Below are 17,482 nucleotides of genomic sequence, written 5' to 3' on the forward strand. Positions count from 1 at the left end.
GGCTGATCGTGGCCACTCTCAGTGCAAATCAGCTCCTTCCTCAGTGTGGCACTGGTGCTCCGCTGATCTGATTCTGATGGGTCAGGTCCTTGACCCAGGTTAGTGCAGATCAGATCTGAGCCAGAGCAGGGACAAGCCATGGACTGTAAATGAGGAGAGGATCCAGAGAAACAGGCAGGACCATAAACCCTGCATTTTTTACTGCCTTGGACTGTCACAGACCTGCAGCCTCACTGCTCATCTGGAACACAGTAGGAGGCACACACTTCACTGGTGTGATGTAAGGCAAACTAAAGGCTGGCATTGTGCTTTGAGCTCTGCAGATGAAATTTCTATAGAGGTATAGTAAATGCTCTTTTAGGAACCACTCCTAAAAATCTATTTTGCTGGTGTAATGCACTGATTTAACCTTTAGCAATTGTTTTTTTTTTAAATAAAGATCACTTACAGTATTTTATGATAAAGTCTCTTTTTTGCAGAGATTTATGTTAAAAATGTGATTAAAGTGATACGTGGAAAAAACATAGATACATAGCAGAAATAAAAAAAAAAGTTATTTTTTCTGATTCAAAACTTTTATGTGCAGAAAGCTTATATATATACACCTGAAAGCTGCTGTTGCTCCACTAAATAATGCCAGGGATAATTTGCCTTCCTCTAAAAATCCACAAAATTTTGGATAAAATTTAAATGGAAATGTAGAAACATAACTCAAATATAACAGAAGCACTGATATGGAAAGGCACACTATTTAGTCTGGCTCCTTCAATTAAAATTATTCTCTGGTGCTTCTTTCACATATCTGTTGACTTTTTATTGCTCTCTTTAGTAGATGAATTACAATAAATGTTAACAGAAGCAATAGCAAGTCATATAATGCCAAGTCATTAAAATTAAAGAGATCTACCTTAGGTACCTAAAGATGACTTTCACAGGACATTAATTTGTCCAGTGTGTACTTCCATACAATGGAAATTGCCTATTTCACGGTTGGTTTTGAATTTTTAGCTTTGTCTTGGACTCTGGGATTACTTAATGATTTTTTTGTTCTTTCTTTGTTTCTTTAATTCCAATAAAATTATATAAAACCAACAATCACACAGACCAAGGAAGACACACACACAGACACTCATCACTGAAAATACACTATAGAAGAAGGAACTAGTTTCAGCATAACCAATGTAAGTAACACATTTGTGAGGTGGATAAGCCTGCTGATATGCCCTGCAGACCTTTGCTCTGCTCTGATATGCAGACTCAGGAAATACCATTCTCCCTTCTGACCTGAATCGCCTTAGCTTTATTTCCCAGGAAAATGGGGGTGTAGGGTGAGGGAGACATTTCACTTCTGGGTCTTATCATGATATGTGGCCTAGACATGGGCAAAGTTTGGGACAAGGCAGCTGAAACATGACCCTGAATCCAGCAACACAACCTCTGCTAAAAGGAAATAAGAAGGATGGATGGGTAAAGGAGCTCCTCTCCTATTTTTTTCTCCATTTTTTTCCTGGTTTTATAAAGCAGAAAGTAAAGAGGAACATTGTTTCAAAAGCCCTCTAAATTTGAAACCATCTCAGCTGATGCAGAGAGGGTAAAATTTTTTAAAAGATATATGCTTTGTCATCTGCCTCTGCCTTTGTGCAGCAGCCACAGGGAAACCACAGGGAGAAATGCTACCCCCAGATGGGGATGTATGGATGATGTTTTTTCTACTGTTTCCCCATGTTTTTCCAATAAAAGAGAGATAGGATGCCATGTCCTGATGTCCACTTGTTTGTTGATGAGTGAAAGGAGTTCTGCTTTGTCCTGGATTGCCAAGCAAATTGTATTCTATTTGCCATCTGTATGGCAGTTGTCCTCTGTTAAGTGGGCAGTTTTCCTTATCTCTTCCACAACCACTCCTTCCTCTGGGGAGACATCTGCTGATAACAGGCTATTGAATATCACTGCATGACTGATAAGAACTACAGCATCCCATTGTGAGATGCTCCACCCAGAGGGAGGAGCCAAGCATTCCTACCTGGATATAGTCTTGAGCTTCTGGAACACCAGCACAGCTTCTCCACTGGATTTCCCAGAGGAACAGCAGCCTCTTCCACTGGATCTTCAGAGGAAAACTGCACCCTTTCTACAGGATCACTGCTCCAACACAACCACACCTGACACTCCAGGAGGACTGCAGCCACAATTCCAATGGGACTGCTACCAGCACCCTGACCAACAGGGTGTCAGGTTGTGCTCTGACTCTGTCAGTATTGTTTTAGTGTACTGCATTGTTTATCTTGTTATCTTCTTCCCTAGTAAAGAATTGTTATTCATGCTCCCATATTTTTTGCCTGAGAGGCCCTTAATTTAAATTTTATAGTAATTCGGAGGGAGGGGGTTTACATTTTCCATTTTAGGGGAGGCTCCTGCCTTCCTTAGCAGACACCTGTCTTTCAAAAACAAGACATGGTTTTTGAAAACTTTTTGTCTTTCATCAAGCTGAGATTCAATGGGGATGTGCTGCCTTACCTTGGCAGATGCCGCTAACCACTGTCTATCACACACAAAGGGGGAGTAGAAGTTGTTAATTTACGAGGTTCCTGTTCTACCTATAACTGCTCTCTTTAACTGAAATATTGTGTGTCACACTGTAAAATAAAGAAATTGAGTATTTTCCGTGAAGGGTTAAATCAACAAAACTGCTCGGAGCTCATGGTCATCCCGTGAGCACAAAAGAACGGGTAAAAAAATGAATAATCAGTGAATTATTTGCACATTTCTGATTCTGGTGGACACAATTTAAATTCTGTTCTGCTGTTTCTTGCTGTTGTTTAGTGACACTTTTCAGTATTGAACACCTGGTCATTTGCAACATCTGTAACATCCTTATAGTTGGAGGGAACTTGAATTATGAAAAGATCAGGGCCTGTAATTGTTTATATTTTGGAAACCAGATGTTGCTTAGAGTCATAAGGATGATATACGATGTCAACAAAAGCTTTGCTTTATTTTCAGAATTTTATTGATATCTATTAATAGCTTCTTATGCTACTTTGTCACCTATTTGTGGAAAAAAAACCCTATAATTTTCAGAACCTGAGTAAAATCACTTCCTTGTGACTTCTGATTGAAAAAAGAGCTTAGAAGTTATGGATAAACTAAGTGCTAATTCATTAAACATGCAGATCTAATGTATGGCTCTGCTCTAGAAAATGGTCTGAGTTTGCCTTTCTGTGGCACTAGCATTTTGAGTAATACATTGCCACTACAGAAGGGCAATACATAGTGAAAAGGATGTATCCCCAGGGATTTTAAATAATTCATTTCAGCAGGAAGGCCTTTACTATTGACAGAACAAATTATTTTTTTTCCCTTTAAGCAAAACATGCTTGGAAATTCATTAATTATTCTTTTAATACAATAGAATTACTGGGTATGAAGAAACAAAGCAGAAGGTTAACTGTTGCATTGATGTTGACTACAGTTTACATGTTTTACCTATGATTAAAGTCCTGGATGCTTAAAACATGTTTTATTCATGTCAGCAGCTATGGAATTTGTAAATACTGTCTGACTAGTTCCTTTCAAATCATGAGCACTACTTCCCATTCCCTACCAGTTAAATGTTGGCTAAACCAGCCTTCAGATGAATCTGGTGTCTAGACAATTTACAGCACTACCCAAAGGATGCTGAGGGAGCATAATTCCCAGAAAATGAAGGAAATAAATAAAGATGGTATTTCTATGTCATTTTGATGGCATAACAACCATTATCATTTCTAATCCTAGGGTAAATGTTTTCAAAATGTGACTCAAAAGGGAGAGCTTTCAGAGAAGAGTTAAAAATTGTTTAAAAACTATAGATGGATGAGGGTATACTAAAATAGATCAGTTTATTTAGCATCTTGCAGACAAGATGAAAAGATGTTTTAATCAGCATCTCTAAGAAAGTGTGAAGGGGAGTGATGCCTGACATTAAACATTTCTTTAATCTATCAAGCATAGACACAAAGATCCCAAAGTTAAATGTTGAATTCAAACTGTAAATTAGGTGCAAATTCTTTACAAGAACGGTACTTAGCACTGTAAGACACAGTCAAAGGATATGGTACATTTTCTATCATTTGAAGTCTTTAAAGCTAGATAAAATGTCTTTCTACAAAATTTGTTTTACTGCTATCATTATTTTTGGGTTAGCTGCGGAAAATAATTTGGTGATTTTTTTATGGCCCCTCTTAAGAAAGAGCTCAAACAGTGATAATTTTCTGTTGAGGCTTCAAAATATAGGAAATATGATAGCTTCAAAACATAGGAAACACAGCAACAATAATGATGGAAGATGAAATTATAGCCTCACTGAAGTCCATGAGAAAGTTCCCACTTGCTTTAATGAGAACAAAATTTAATCTACAATTATAAAATCTTTGATATATTAATTGCATTTAAGATGGGGATTATATGCAGACTGCTTCACCCATTTTATTTTATTGCTGTTATGTTTACCATTTTATTTTGTAATTCAGATTAGTTTTGAATTAACTTTGTATGATTTACCTTTTTAAACCATCTAGAGGTGTGGTATTCACATATTCTTTGAACAGTGAGAGACACATAGGAGTTTGCAATTGCTTTCTCTTTTCAAGTAGTGCAGAGCTCTAAATGGAAATGCAAAAATTCTTGCAAAAATTCTGTTTCTTTTTGATTTCATTTGGGTAGGGTCAAATATTTCATTGATCATTTTTCACAAAGATGGGTGTACACTCTTGCTTGCCTCTGGTGAAGCTGGAAAATGGAGACTTGTACAAATATATTTTCTATATTGTTCTCAGCCTCAGCTGAGTTCGGCTCAAGATTTAGCCATAAAGCTTCATAATTTAGCTGATTTTGAGCAGAGTCAGCAATTAACATTGAGATTATATGGTATTGCTGTGTCCAGTCTCTCCACCACAGTTTGACATTGTCCAGGCCTGAAAGAGAGAGCTGTCTCTGCCCTTCTGTGTGGCCTTTTGAGAAGACGAGCAGTGGCTGCGGATAATTGTCCTGGAAGCATAGTGAGAGTTTAGGACAGAGTTTCTTCAGTCCTGAAGAAGTTGCTCTGGTTTAATCCTTCTCAGGAACAAAGAAGGTGTTATAAACTGTGACTGATAACCCATTACCAGAAATGGCTTTAAAGCGAGGATGGACATCTGGACACCTGTTGAGAATGTACATGTGAGGAACCTGACAGCCCCAGTCTGAGTCCTGCTGACCATCAGCTTTATTCCACTAACAACCAAAGCATATCGTACATTTCTCTTTCTTTTCTCTTTCTTTTTTCTCTTTTTCTCTTTCTTTTATATTTTTTCTTTGTAGTAGGCTGATCTACCTTTGTGCAACAGAACATAAAAGTCTCTGATCCAGATTCCATCCTGATTTTACTCTAGGGACACGCAAAGAGGCGGAAGGTATGAATCTTGCACTCAGGATGCAACTACTACAGTTCTTTAAGGTACAATTTAAAGCCTGCTGGAGGCAATGGAAGTCCTTTCATTTACTTCAATGGGCTTTGGATCAGAACCTCTGCTAGGGAGCTTTTGTCCTTGGCTTTCTTCAAAGAAGATTTTACTGATGTGTGAATAGTGTTAATCACCCATGAACACTTGGTAAAGAGTGATCTGGTTTTTATGATATGTAAAACACCCTGCTGAAGCATGAAATCTTCTAATGAAATCAAACAAAGTAAAACTTGCCCTCCATAACCTAATGAAATGTCATCTATTGGAATAATGCATTTCCCATCTCTAAGTTTGGGCTTTTTCTTGCCACAGGTGAACTAATGGAGCCTTGGAGGCGTGCCATGGTTATTTGTATCTGATGTTTTACTAGAGGAGAGGGATAGGAATTATTACTATCAAATGTTAATTTTGTCCCCCTCATGGAAATGAGAAAATAAGCATATCTTTCTCCCTGAATTTATGTAATTTCCTTTTTCTGACATGTAAATTGACTGTATATCCTTAACCTTATCCTTGAGAAACCACTGGCAACACAATTGAGAGCTTGCTATTTAATGTAGAACTATTGATTTGTCTGCAGTCAGTGAAGATGTGAAACTGAAATATAAAAACTATTTGACAGAGCTTTTGCTACTACCTTCAGTCTTGACTACCATGGCATGTTAGGAATAGGGATACAATTATAACAAAAGAAATTCACACTAAATATTTGTTCTTGAATTTGTTTTGTTACCTTATGGACATATAGTATTGTGGATATGTTGATTTCAAATCCCACCTCAAATTCTGATTTTATGTTAGTAATCAGTGGCCTCCTGTCTGCCAGCATGAGGTGAAGTCTCATAGAGTTCACTAATGAGTCTTTTTTCATATTTATATGTAAGTGAAACTCCTGAGAATCATGATAAAACTCTGATTCACACAGCTCATATGGTACCAATTTATTGCCTGGCTTCAGATTTTTTAAATCTCTCTGGCACTACAGGGTTATTACAGTAAGTTAGAAAGACAGGTACTCTAAGTATGAACTTGCTGCTAAGATCTCAAAAATACTGAGTGCTCTTGAATTGAAGCTTTGATGAGAAATAAATCCTTCTTGTGACACTTTTATGCCCTGTAGAGATGTGGAAGTGTGAGCAACAGCACCTGGCAAGCAAGCTGTCTTCTTTAAAAGCAAGCAAACCAGCTGCTCATCAGGTTGGAGAAGGATTTAGCAGGAAATAAAAGTCTACTCAAATGCTCATAGCTCAGATCTGCAAGAGAAAACTCATACGTTATGATTTGTCCTCTGAATACTGAGAAAAACTGTATTTATATCTTCTGGATTTTCAAACACTGTGAGGAGTTCATTTTTGAACAGGAGTAATTTTCAAGTGAACTATCTACTTAGCAGATTCATTTCTGTCCATATAATTTCTCTCATTTACAGAACGTAAGCAGATAAGTAATGAAATAAATTTATGGAGGTTGAAGAAAATTTGATTGAAATAGTCTCTTTCAGGAGAGGAATAGGATCTCTGGATTTGCTGTGTATGGGACCTTTCTTTCCCTATTCTTGCATGTGCATCAGACAGATTGTAATAAGTCTCAAATGAATCTGCTTTGTGGCTACATTAATCAGTTTTAGGCACATTGAATAGATTAAAAGTTTTTTACCCCAGCAGAGCAGCACTAACCAAAATGTTTCTGACTCTTCTAAGTCTAGACAGGCAGTGGTCTCATAAAACACCGGGAAAGAATTGTTGGGAACAAGTTCAGGTGAGTTGATGCAAGGCTGGAACATTTAACTGTGTACATAATTTCCAGCTGGGCAAGGTATCTCTTCTGATCACTTTGGAATGTAATTTTTTTAGTTTTGCAGCTGTCTAAATCAGCCAGCTAGGACTCCATGCCATACTTCCCCAAAATAAAAGCATTTAACATCAGAGGGATGTGGACACCAAACTATAGGTCTTCCTTTATTTCCTTCTAGCTGGAGGAGAAATAAATGCAACAGCATGCAAGATAGACACACACATCAATATATATCACTCCCAACCTCCAAAAGCCTGAAAAGAGTTTGGATGTACACCTCTATTTTTTAGCTTGTTTGGAATTTTTTAGTTTGCTTGTCATTGTGAATAATTTGGTGACAATTCTACTTCAGTGCATTCAGTGTTATTCTGAGTACTGTGAGCCTCAGTCAAATGACATTGTAATGCACTGAAAAGTTTCCTTTTAATACCTTGAAATGGTAATTGTCAGGGATTTATTTTAATATTCAGGTAGATAATACTGTGATGACTACCATCCTTCACCTTTTGGCTTGGTTCCCAAGGAAACGTCTCCTTTTTATATTTAATTTGTTATTGGTTTTGGTTTGCTTCTTCTGAACTTACAAATCCAGATTAATGTCTCCCATCCACCTGACTCTCCTACCAACAAAACTGTTCCTATACCCTGCTCACAGTCTCTCCGTGCTTGCAGATGTGACAACCAGTAAATGAAAAGAGAGTTCTGTGGTGACCACAGAGAGGAGGCAGCCTGGAAACTGACTGCTTCTTGCAGCACTCCCCTCAGTTATAAATAGCATTATACTATCTCAAAGTTTTGTAAACTGTGATATATGGAGAGATGAAGCTCCTACCTGTGCTGTACCAAAACCTAAATAAGCCAGAGGTATGTGCCTTCAACAATACTCTCTGTCCCAGGCTTATGTCACACAAACACTTAGGCATCTGCTCATCTTTGCAAAACAGCTCTTGCAATTTCACTGGACTGCAGGGTAAATTTAAATTTAAAGACATCCTCATTTGCAGACTCAGGACTTACAGAATGATATTATTTGCATCAGGCTTCACTACCATTTAAGATGCTGTAGGGTATCCCTCCTGGCTTCCAGCTGCTGCTCCAGAATGGCACAGGTTTATCCTAAGTCCCACGTTATCTATCAGCCCAGATGTCTCTGATGCCCTCGAGCATCTACAGTGACACCTGTATTAGCCCAGCTGTCATCACACTAAAATGAGGATTTCAGAACAACATGAGTCGATGTAACAGAGGGAATGAATAGCTTTTATTAACTCCTAGGAGTGTGATCTGCAGACAGAACTCCATCTACTGTACTTTTTATTTTCTAAATAACACCGACCTTTTCAGAGGACTGGAGACCCATCAAAAAACAAAATGCTGCAAGATACAAGTGATGGAATCAAGCAGCTTACCTGCAGTACGATGTCCCGCCCGTTCCGTGTGACATTAACGGTGTGGGGCTGGCCATTGGCCATGTTCCTGTGGTCAATGTCAATGTTGTATGGCTCTTTGGTGCCCCCCAGGTTGTACCGAATTTGCAGATTCCCTAGTGAAAAAGAAAAAATGTGAAAAGCACCCTCAGATATTTTGATCTTTATTCACCAGCTATTTTCCCGTCTTTATTTTCACATACAGCTGTTATCATTTCACACTTAATTGCTCTCATAGCTGGTCTCTGCTGTAAGAGAAGAGCTCATGTTTGGGATTATAAAGTTACTGGGCCGAAACTGCCTCTAGTTTATAACCCAGAAGTGTGACAATGACCAGCATTTCCAAACCACAGTGTTTGTAAACACCTCAGACTGCAAACCAAACAAATTGGAGTTATGCCTTGAACAATATGGACAATTGGTACAAAATTGAGCACATCAAGTAACACTTTATTGTTGAGATTATTGTTCTTGCTGCAGTAAAATTCTATGAAATTATACAAAGCATAACATTTTCTAAAGAATAAACCATTGACATGCATTGAATAAAGGCAAAATTACAACAAATTAGCACTGACACATAATTCACACATGGGACTTTCTTGCTCTCGCGTTTAATTGTTGTTGATGAGTGACCGTCTGGACTTCCATGGAAATTTAGTATTATATTGTGAAATAAAAACCAGAGGTTACATTGTTGGAAAAGTATAGTCAGGAGTGGCTAATTGATATTCACAACATACTGCCAGACAGATTTTTCTTTTCTAAACAAAAGTGGAGTGTCTGCTCTTCATAACACATTTAAATATTTGATTAAAAGGAGGAATGTTTGAAAAGGGAAATGCAGCCCCCACTCTTGATGAAAAATGGAAATATTCTGGCCCAAAAGAGCAGACTTAGACCTCTATAACTACAGTTTAGTTGGGTAATGTTGGATTTCTCTCATGCACATCCTTTCTTACCCATGAAGGGAAAAAAATGAGTGGCATGTAGAATACTCATATTACCCCATAAAAGAGAACAGTAGTAAAATCATCTTAATTATGATTTTCATGGGGCACTAAGGCACTATTTGTAATTGAAGTATATTTAGTTCATATAGTATTTTAATACTGTAGCAGCAAATGGTCCATATCCAACCTTCATCCATTACCAAAATGTTTAGGACATTATATACTATACTACATCCATATTTTAGTCACCTCCGTGAGTATCCAGATTTTCAGAACAGTGCATGACACTTTCTACTGACTACTAGGGATATTGCCAGTTCAGCTATTCAGGTGCCTTCATGTGGATGTCTACTTGTCCTCACCTTAATACTGGCTCATGGCATGGGTCTCATTGTTATAGCAGGCTTTTGGGCTCTTTTGTTTGGTTAGTTTTGTTTGGTGAGAGAGAGTTGGCTGAAGAAACATCACTAAACTGAACATTTACATCAGTACCAGATCTAGTAGAAGCAGAATGAAGGTTCAGGTTTCTAAGTGCTTTACTTTAACGTGACAAGGCTGAAGAGACTTTCTCATTAGTTCAGAGAATATCAGCCTGTATCAGTATTGTCAATTGTGCCTTTGATGGGGAGAGCCTGGAGCAGTTTCTTACCAGTGGGGTTCACAAGCACGGCCATGAAGTCTGGGGTGTAGGAGCTGACATAAAATAAGACACAAGGAGACTTGGTGGTGCTGAAGCTGAAGCTGAGCTCCTCCTTGTTCAAGCTGAGGTCAGGTGCTGTGATCTCAGGATCTGCAGAACTCAAAAGCGTCCGGCTAACTAAATCCTTCACGCTAGTCCCTGGGGAGTGGAAGTTGTAACGAAGCCACATTCCTTCTTCAAAAAATGCTCCCACATCTTGAACGCAACAGGAAAAGGAGGAGGAAAAGAAAAAAAGGTAAATTAAATGTGCTGGCACCTTTTGGTTGAAACATATTACTGTGACTTGATCAGTACTAATATGTGCACGTTTCTACTGCTGCGCTATTTAAGCACAATATTTAGGTCAAGAGCCTCACTATTTTCCTATGAGAACGAAAAGAACAATCTCCACTTTATTAGTGGGTACTTGGATTCACAAAGCAAAGGAAATATTTCCTTTGGGGCTCACAGAAAGCCTATGCCTATATCTCATATCAGTACTACAGACAAGGATAATTATGATTTAAATTTATTCTCATTGAAATTTTGAGGTAGATAATGCTTCAAAGAGGGACCTACAAGGAAGAGTGGCTTAAAGGACACAGTAAACAAACAACAGCCAAGGAAAAGGAAAAACAGCAGTTCTGACCACCAAAACTGAATGGATTTGGAAGGACCATCCAAAGGAATGATGACAATTCCAGCCCCTAAAAGGATGCTTGTACACAATGCTTGTAAGTTATCCACTACTAGCATAATCCTTCATGAGAACTCCACAACAAGCATGTCCTTGTGGGAGAAAAAACTAACTAGGGAGTTTGACTCAGCTGGAAACAAGAGGCAATATATACCTGAAATATATACCTGAAATGGCAATATGTACCTATAGCATCTCCCAGGAGATGCTATAGTTTTCAAACCAATCTGAGACAAGATGTGGTGTTCCAACACTCCTGACAGAAAATACACCTCCTTTTCACAAAATTAATACTTTCAGCTGAAAAAGCACTAGTAATACTTCCCACAATAATGCAGTCCTGCCTCTTCCTCAAATTAAAATCATAATTCCAGGTTCATGTTCTTGCAGCAATGCTGACTTTGATAACCTTCTACAGGAATTACTGCACAGCTGGCCACCACTGGTATCATCTACTCCACTGGGGATCACTTGACTGACTTCCTAGGGCAGTAATTTATTTAGAGACATCATGGTACTGGATCAGCTGTGCTGCCTGGGAGAACACTGTGAAGGGAAATTTTTAAATGATATGTGAACCTGATGAAGACGATGTGTCTATGAACATTTTGTAAGTTATTAAATAATGATTAAAAATATAACATATGGGTGCTGTATTCAAAGAAGGGCTGTAAGAAATACTTAAGGCATTAAACAGCCTTTAAAAAAAGTCTTTCATTGTCTACTACCTTTCTACATCATGCAAAGTTGCCACATTTGCCCATCTAAACAAGAAATTGTTTAAACAAGAAATTGCTCATCTAAACAAGAAATTTGTTTTTATTCCATTTTAACATTTTGGGTCTTCACACAATCGTAAGCAAAGGCTTTATCTCAAAATACATGTTGGAAGATCCTTATTTTTGAAGCTTTACACAGACACACAGCAAGTCAGGAATGAGTCTGCAGAATTCATTCAGAGTAGCTGGGCAGAGAATAGGTAAGAGGATAGGTAAAATTATAAAATTATATTGATGATTCTTTCCAGAATTTTGCTAAATCTAATGCTGGAAAAGCTTTATGTTTTCTTGCTGTCATATAAAAATTCCCCCAAACCCAAAATATCACAGCTGCTGTCACTGAATGGACATATAAAACACAGAGCCAAGCTGTGGTCCTGAGGTGCAATAAATAATTCGATCACTCTGATGGATTTATAACTGCAATTTTATAGGGGAAAAGTTAAATCACCCCGAAAAAGTTATGGGGGAGGCAATTTCATTTAACAACTATATTTGCAGTAGTCTCAACTTTAGTGTTCCAGGATTAAAAGTGAAGGGCTCTGTCATGAAAAAACTTCCCCAACTCGTGATGCCCTCTGCCTCTAACAGCGGTGTAAGAAACAAGTGTTAGCATGCAAAAATCTAAAGCTCCAAGTATCTGCAAGATAGGTCTAAAAATATCCCTGTGACCATTAATTTATTCTTCAGCCCCTGCTTCTGGTTGACACAAGCTGCTTCTGGGGCAGGTGCCCTATCAATTATGCTGGCAGAGCTGCCGGCCATGCCGGGTCCTGCCGCTGCCACTGCTGGTGGGGACTGCGGCCCCTGTGGAGGCTCCACACACACACTCTGCACACTGATGCACAATTATGTTTGCCTCCAGCCTGCTTACTGCTTGTCATGCCTTTCATTTTTAGAAGTAATCTTTGGAATTGCCTGGTGCTGTGCTTGCCCAGGGCCTCACGCTCTGGGGATACTGGGACCTTCAGACCTGACCTCAGCACTGCTCTGGGGCTGAACTGGAAAGTGTGTGAAGCATTTTTTCCAGGGCTGTAAATGTTATAAATTGCTATGTTAAATGTTCATTACTACAAAGAAAGCTTTAAGTAAATGGTGCTCTCTGAAATGGCATTCAGATTATTCTGCAGTTTTGTGAGGTGAATTTGATCATCCTTGTGGGTCCCTTCCAACTCTCAATACTCTGTTCTGTGACTTTTTATTCCAAAAGGGTTTCACAATGCAGCAAAGAATGTTCTGTATGTTTAACTTGATTTGTGCTGAGAAAATAATTTTCAATGTAGCTCTATTATTACAGGCATACAGGGTATTGTAATAAACCTTGAAATTCTCCTCACATGCACATCACCTCTTTTAAAAGGCAGGATAAGAGGAAGGTTCACTTTGGCTTTGTGAGTGTATTGGGCCTTCAGTAGGAATATATTGAATTCTCTCAAGTTCCAGCTCATCAAAGAGACTGATGCACATGATTGTGCACTTTACTGAAAGAAGCTGAAATCCTTGCAGCAGGACTGCAAAGTGCTCAGCAACTCACAGGAGCAGGTTGCTAAACTATTAGAGGGTAACAAAAATATCTAAAACATAATTTTCCCTGTCTTGAATGCAGGTACATGACTTAGAAATGCCAAGGGCTGACCAATGAAAATGTTACCTACTTTTTAGGTCACAAGTGGTGACCTTGAGGTTTACACTTGAGGTCACAAGTGTAGCATCTTCCTGAAGTTGTCTCAGAAGGAGTATGGAAGCCCTTCACCTAGAAAATCATTCAAACTCCCTGAATAAAGAGGGTCAAATGCAGCCCAAACCCTGCTGCTGAAATGTGAGGGAAGTTTCCATGCACAACTCTCTTTTCTTCTGTAATATTTGAAACACTATCTGAACAGATGACTCTTGGGACATCAGACATAAGGTGCAGTAAAGATTGCTCTGCAAACTGCCCTTTCAAGGCAGGGGCCTTAGGGAAATGAATGTGGTGGTAACAGATCTGTTTTCTTCAGAAAAGAATACCTATTTTTACACCAATATACAGTGCAGTCACTCTCTGTTGACAGACTTCTCAAACATAAACACTTTGAGCTGGCTTTGTAGAGGAATCCAGAACAGGATCTATGGATTGTTAGAAACAATTTTCTCTTGCAAGATGCGTGTCTCCACTGTGAATTGCACATATATTACAAAATTATCCAGCTTCAATTTGGAAAGGTGATCCAAAACGTCCACAGAAAATGTACATATACCCAGAACTGACAAAGTTATTTTGAAGGTTATGATTCTTTGGTCATCACCATAGTCTCTCTCTCCCCACTCAGCTACTTTTATTTTTGAATACCCTCTTATTCTGGCTGGGATCAGGAGTATTGAAAGACTGAAGGAAAAAGCCAAACAGCAACAAAAATCCCCATTTCTCCTACAAAACTTGCAAAGTCTCATTACTTTTCTGGGCTGGTGATGTAGACCTAAGAAAATGTAAGTAGAAATCTAATTCTCCTCTACTGCTTTTTACATCAGTGAAATGTCAGTGTTGGTTCTTCTGTTCTTAGGTAGTGATAACGATCCTGAGAGCTATACAGACATGTAGAGAACTTGTCTTCTTTCTCCATAACCTTTTTCTCACCTCTGAAAAACCCTGCCAGCATGGCAAAGGTGTGGCTGAACACAACTTCAGCAAGATTTTCGATCTGGATGCATAGATATAAGAGATACAGAGCTCAGCAGTCTTTACAGCAATTTGGTTTGTTCTATGCTGACAGTTGGGATGGAAATGTTAATAGGAATTGTCATGAATCAATACCAGATATTACTCCTAAAAAATAAAGAAGCTGCAGATCTGTGGAGCTACCAAAAAAAGCCCAAACCAAAATTCCAACCTCCCCAATTTAAACACAGGACCTTTTCAAGGGTAGCATTGTAAAAAGTGGAATCTCACTTTAGTAGGACAGCTCTCACTGACTCAAGCTGATGACTCAATTTCTCATAGTTTTCTAAGTACACTGGATCAGATTTCTGTCACCTTTTACCTGGAGACCAAGGAGGAAGCAGTGCTGGTTATTCACTTAATGGGCATAACAGGGCATATCTGCCTTACAAAAGGTGGAGACAAAATCCTGGCAATTACAAAGCCTGACAAGCACGTGAGAAATGGAGAAGGAAAAGACTCTCTCCTCTTTGTTTCACAAAGCTGACTTCTTACAGCTGTAAGCAGGTCCCATCTGGGGTTCCTAAATGCCTCTTTGGCCCTGCTCAGATTCAGTAAGTTAAAATTTTTACTCTGTGATGCCGCTTGCCAGTGCTCAATGGTATGTCTTCCCTGCATGGAGTTTTGGGTGTGAAAAGCAGCTTTTCCAAAATCCTAAGCAAGGACAGTCACTGGAGACATTCTAACACTTGGTGCATTTATAAAGATTCTTCAGACAAGGTAGATGGTTGAATAAACTCTCTTTCTTTTTGCATAATTTCCTTTCCTTTTTTTTTTTTTTTTAATTTTTTTACATGTAGTTATGAATATTGAATATAGATTAACCAGAGCTTGCTTGTTCATCTTATGGCAAAAATTGTGCTTGGGAGCACCTAAAATTGCTGCTACTTCCAAACTGTGGTCTCAAAACTAAGACTTTCTTGCTGAAATACCTTCTGGCCATAGGGCATCAGTAAAGGGTCAGAATCTCACAGCTGTTGACCTGGGAGAGAATTTGAGGGCCCTGAAGGTGATAATGATTACCATTCATCTGGTTAGCTTACTCAACATTTTATTTTACCTTCAGGCACAGTTAATGTGTGATATCAGGAAGAGGGGATTTAAATTGCTCTACTTCCCTCATTTTCTGACTGCTCTTACTCTAATAATCTGTGATGCATATTGGAACTTTCCACCAAAGTACAGCAATTGCTTGTGGGCCTTAAATAGAATACAAACATAGTGAAGACTTGCTTCTTCTATATGAATGTATCAGTATTCAGTATAAAAAAGGCTTTTTTGAACTATCAGAATCAGGGGATATACAAAATAATGTGCACCAGTGAAACTGTGGGGTGTGATCATAAAAGATTCCCACCACCTTCAGTAGAACAGGATGAGTGCCACAGGAAATGGGGTTTAGCCACCTGAGTCATGACACTTTCAAGCCTCCCTAGTCGATGCCAACAGGTAGATTCTGCCATGAAGCAGTTTAATATGCTTAAACAAGGCTGAGCTCTGAATCTACTTTTGTACTAGCCCTGCAAAGCAAGGCTTTATTCCACATTTCTATACCTGGACAGAAGTGTGCATGCCACAGAGAGCCTAAAATGTCAGGAAAGTTGTTGTTGCAGTTCATTCTGTACTGATTTGAAAGTGTGATAGAAAGTTGATCTGATATCTGAGACAACAGACTCAGAGTAAGGGAGTGGCAACTGGTGCTGTGTATTTTCTGTCAAATCTAAATGACAAGCCAGCTCCATTTCTAGTGGAAATATCCATAGTGGTTGAAAAGAAAAAACCTAAGCACCAACTTTTCCATGCCACCATCAAATAAAATTGGATGGACAAAGAAAATGTGATGTCAAGTGTACAACAGACCAGATTTCATGATGTCCTGCTGGGGAGTCTATGGAGGTGCTCTTTAGGAACCTCAGAGATAAACTTACATCCTTGCAAGAGCCATTTGAGAAATATTAGAGACTGTCATGTCCTGATTGCACAGTGTTCAGAGCAACAACCTCGATAGTTATAGCTATGAATATTGTGACCTGGCTTCAATTCCTTCCTGTACTACAGGTATCCACTTTAAATCTGAGCAGATCCTTCCTGCCCTCCCTTGCTTTCTGCATTACCATAACAAAAACCTCTTCTCACATCACAGAGCTATTGTAAGCATAAATGCCTGATCGTCTTGTGAGGTGCCAAAACTATTTAAGCAGCATGCAGATGTACAAATATTGCACATGAGTGTCTGGTGTGAGAACTCAAACCTCTCAGCTGCCTTTGCACAGGGACACAGCAGCCACCAATGTTGCTGAGGCTGCTCTACTTAATTTTCACAAAACATCTGCATTCAGTGAGCCATGACACTAAAGCAGGCCTATTTTAGTCTTCTGACCAAGAAAGTTCATCACGTTTTCTGAGCCAGGACTAATTAGTTTTCTTTTTAACTTATTCCCTTGATTTTTTTTTTCTGTGCATAAAATAAGGAATTTGTGCTTATTATAAGTAGTTTATTATGGATGATAAGTGAGCTAGCAATAATACAGTCAGGTTGATAATCAGTTTATAACCAGGTTGATATCTCTTTAAGATATGTAAGTACTATTGGGAAGGTTTTCTTTAAAAAGAAAAACATTGTTTTTTTTTTAATGAAAGAATTGTTGCACTGAAGTGCAACTTTCAAAATCCTAGAGCATAACTGTGAATGTTTAAAAAGGCAATATTGACAGAACTGAAGAATGGAATAGCTTTAGAAAGTATACTTTTTTTTTTGTGAGTATATATATTTACTCAAAAGAGGTTAAAATCAGAGTCCTACAGGTAAAAAAGCCTGACTGCAGCATTCAGACTTACCAAAGTGGAAGCTTAACATTAACAACCAGAGGGAAACTTCTCATGTAACTTTCTGCTAACAGATCACAATCATGTTGAAAACAGCAGAATTTTTTGGGGTCTGGGAGGGAATGTTGCCTTGATTTTCTGGGTTCTGTGAT

The 17,482-nt window shown here is 38.6% G+C and overlaps 1 protein-coding gene across 1 annotated transcript in view; it reads right to left on the minus strand.

Annotated features, from left to right (window-relative positions):
* Positions 1-17,482, minus strand: part of CNTNAP2 (contactin associated protein 2) — a 1,031,572-nt gene that overhangs the window by 69,232 nt on the left and 944,858 nt on the right. The window contains exons 19-20 of the mRNA XM_071429755.1: positions 10,304-10,549; positions 8,684-8,817 (exon numbers count right to left, since the gene is read on the minus strand). Coding sequence (XP_071285856.1) covers positions 8,684-8,817; positions 10,304-10,549 — 380 coding nt within the window. The remainder of the gene's footprint in view (positions 1-8,683; positions 8,818-10,303; positions 10,550-17,482) is intronic.

The sequence above is a fragment of the Agelaius tricolor genome, unplaced genomic scaffold, assembly GCF_023055355.1.
Source record: "Agelaius tricolor isolate 1412-34295 unplaced genomic scaffold, bAgeTri1.0.p SCAF_6, whole genome shotgun sequence".
Classification (NCBI taxonomy): Eukaryota; Metazoa; Chordata; class Aves; order Passeriformes; family Icteridae; genus Agelaius; species Agelaius tricolor.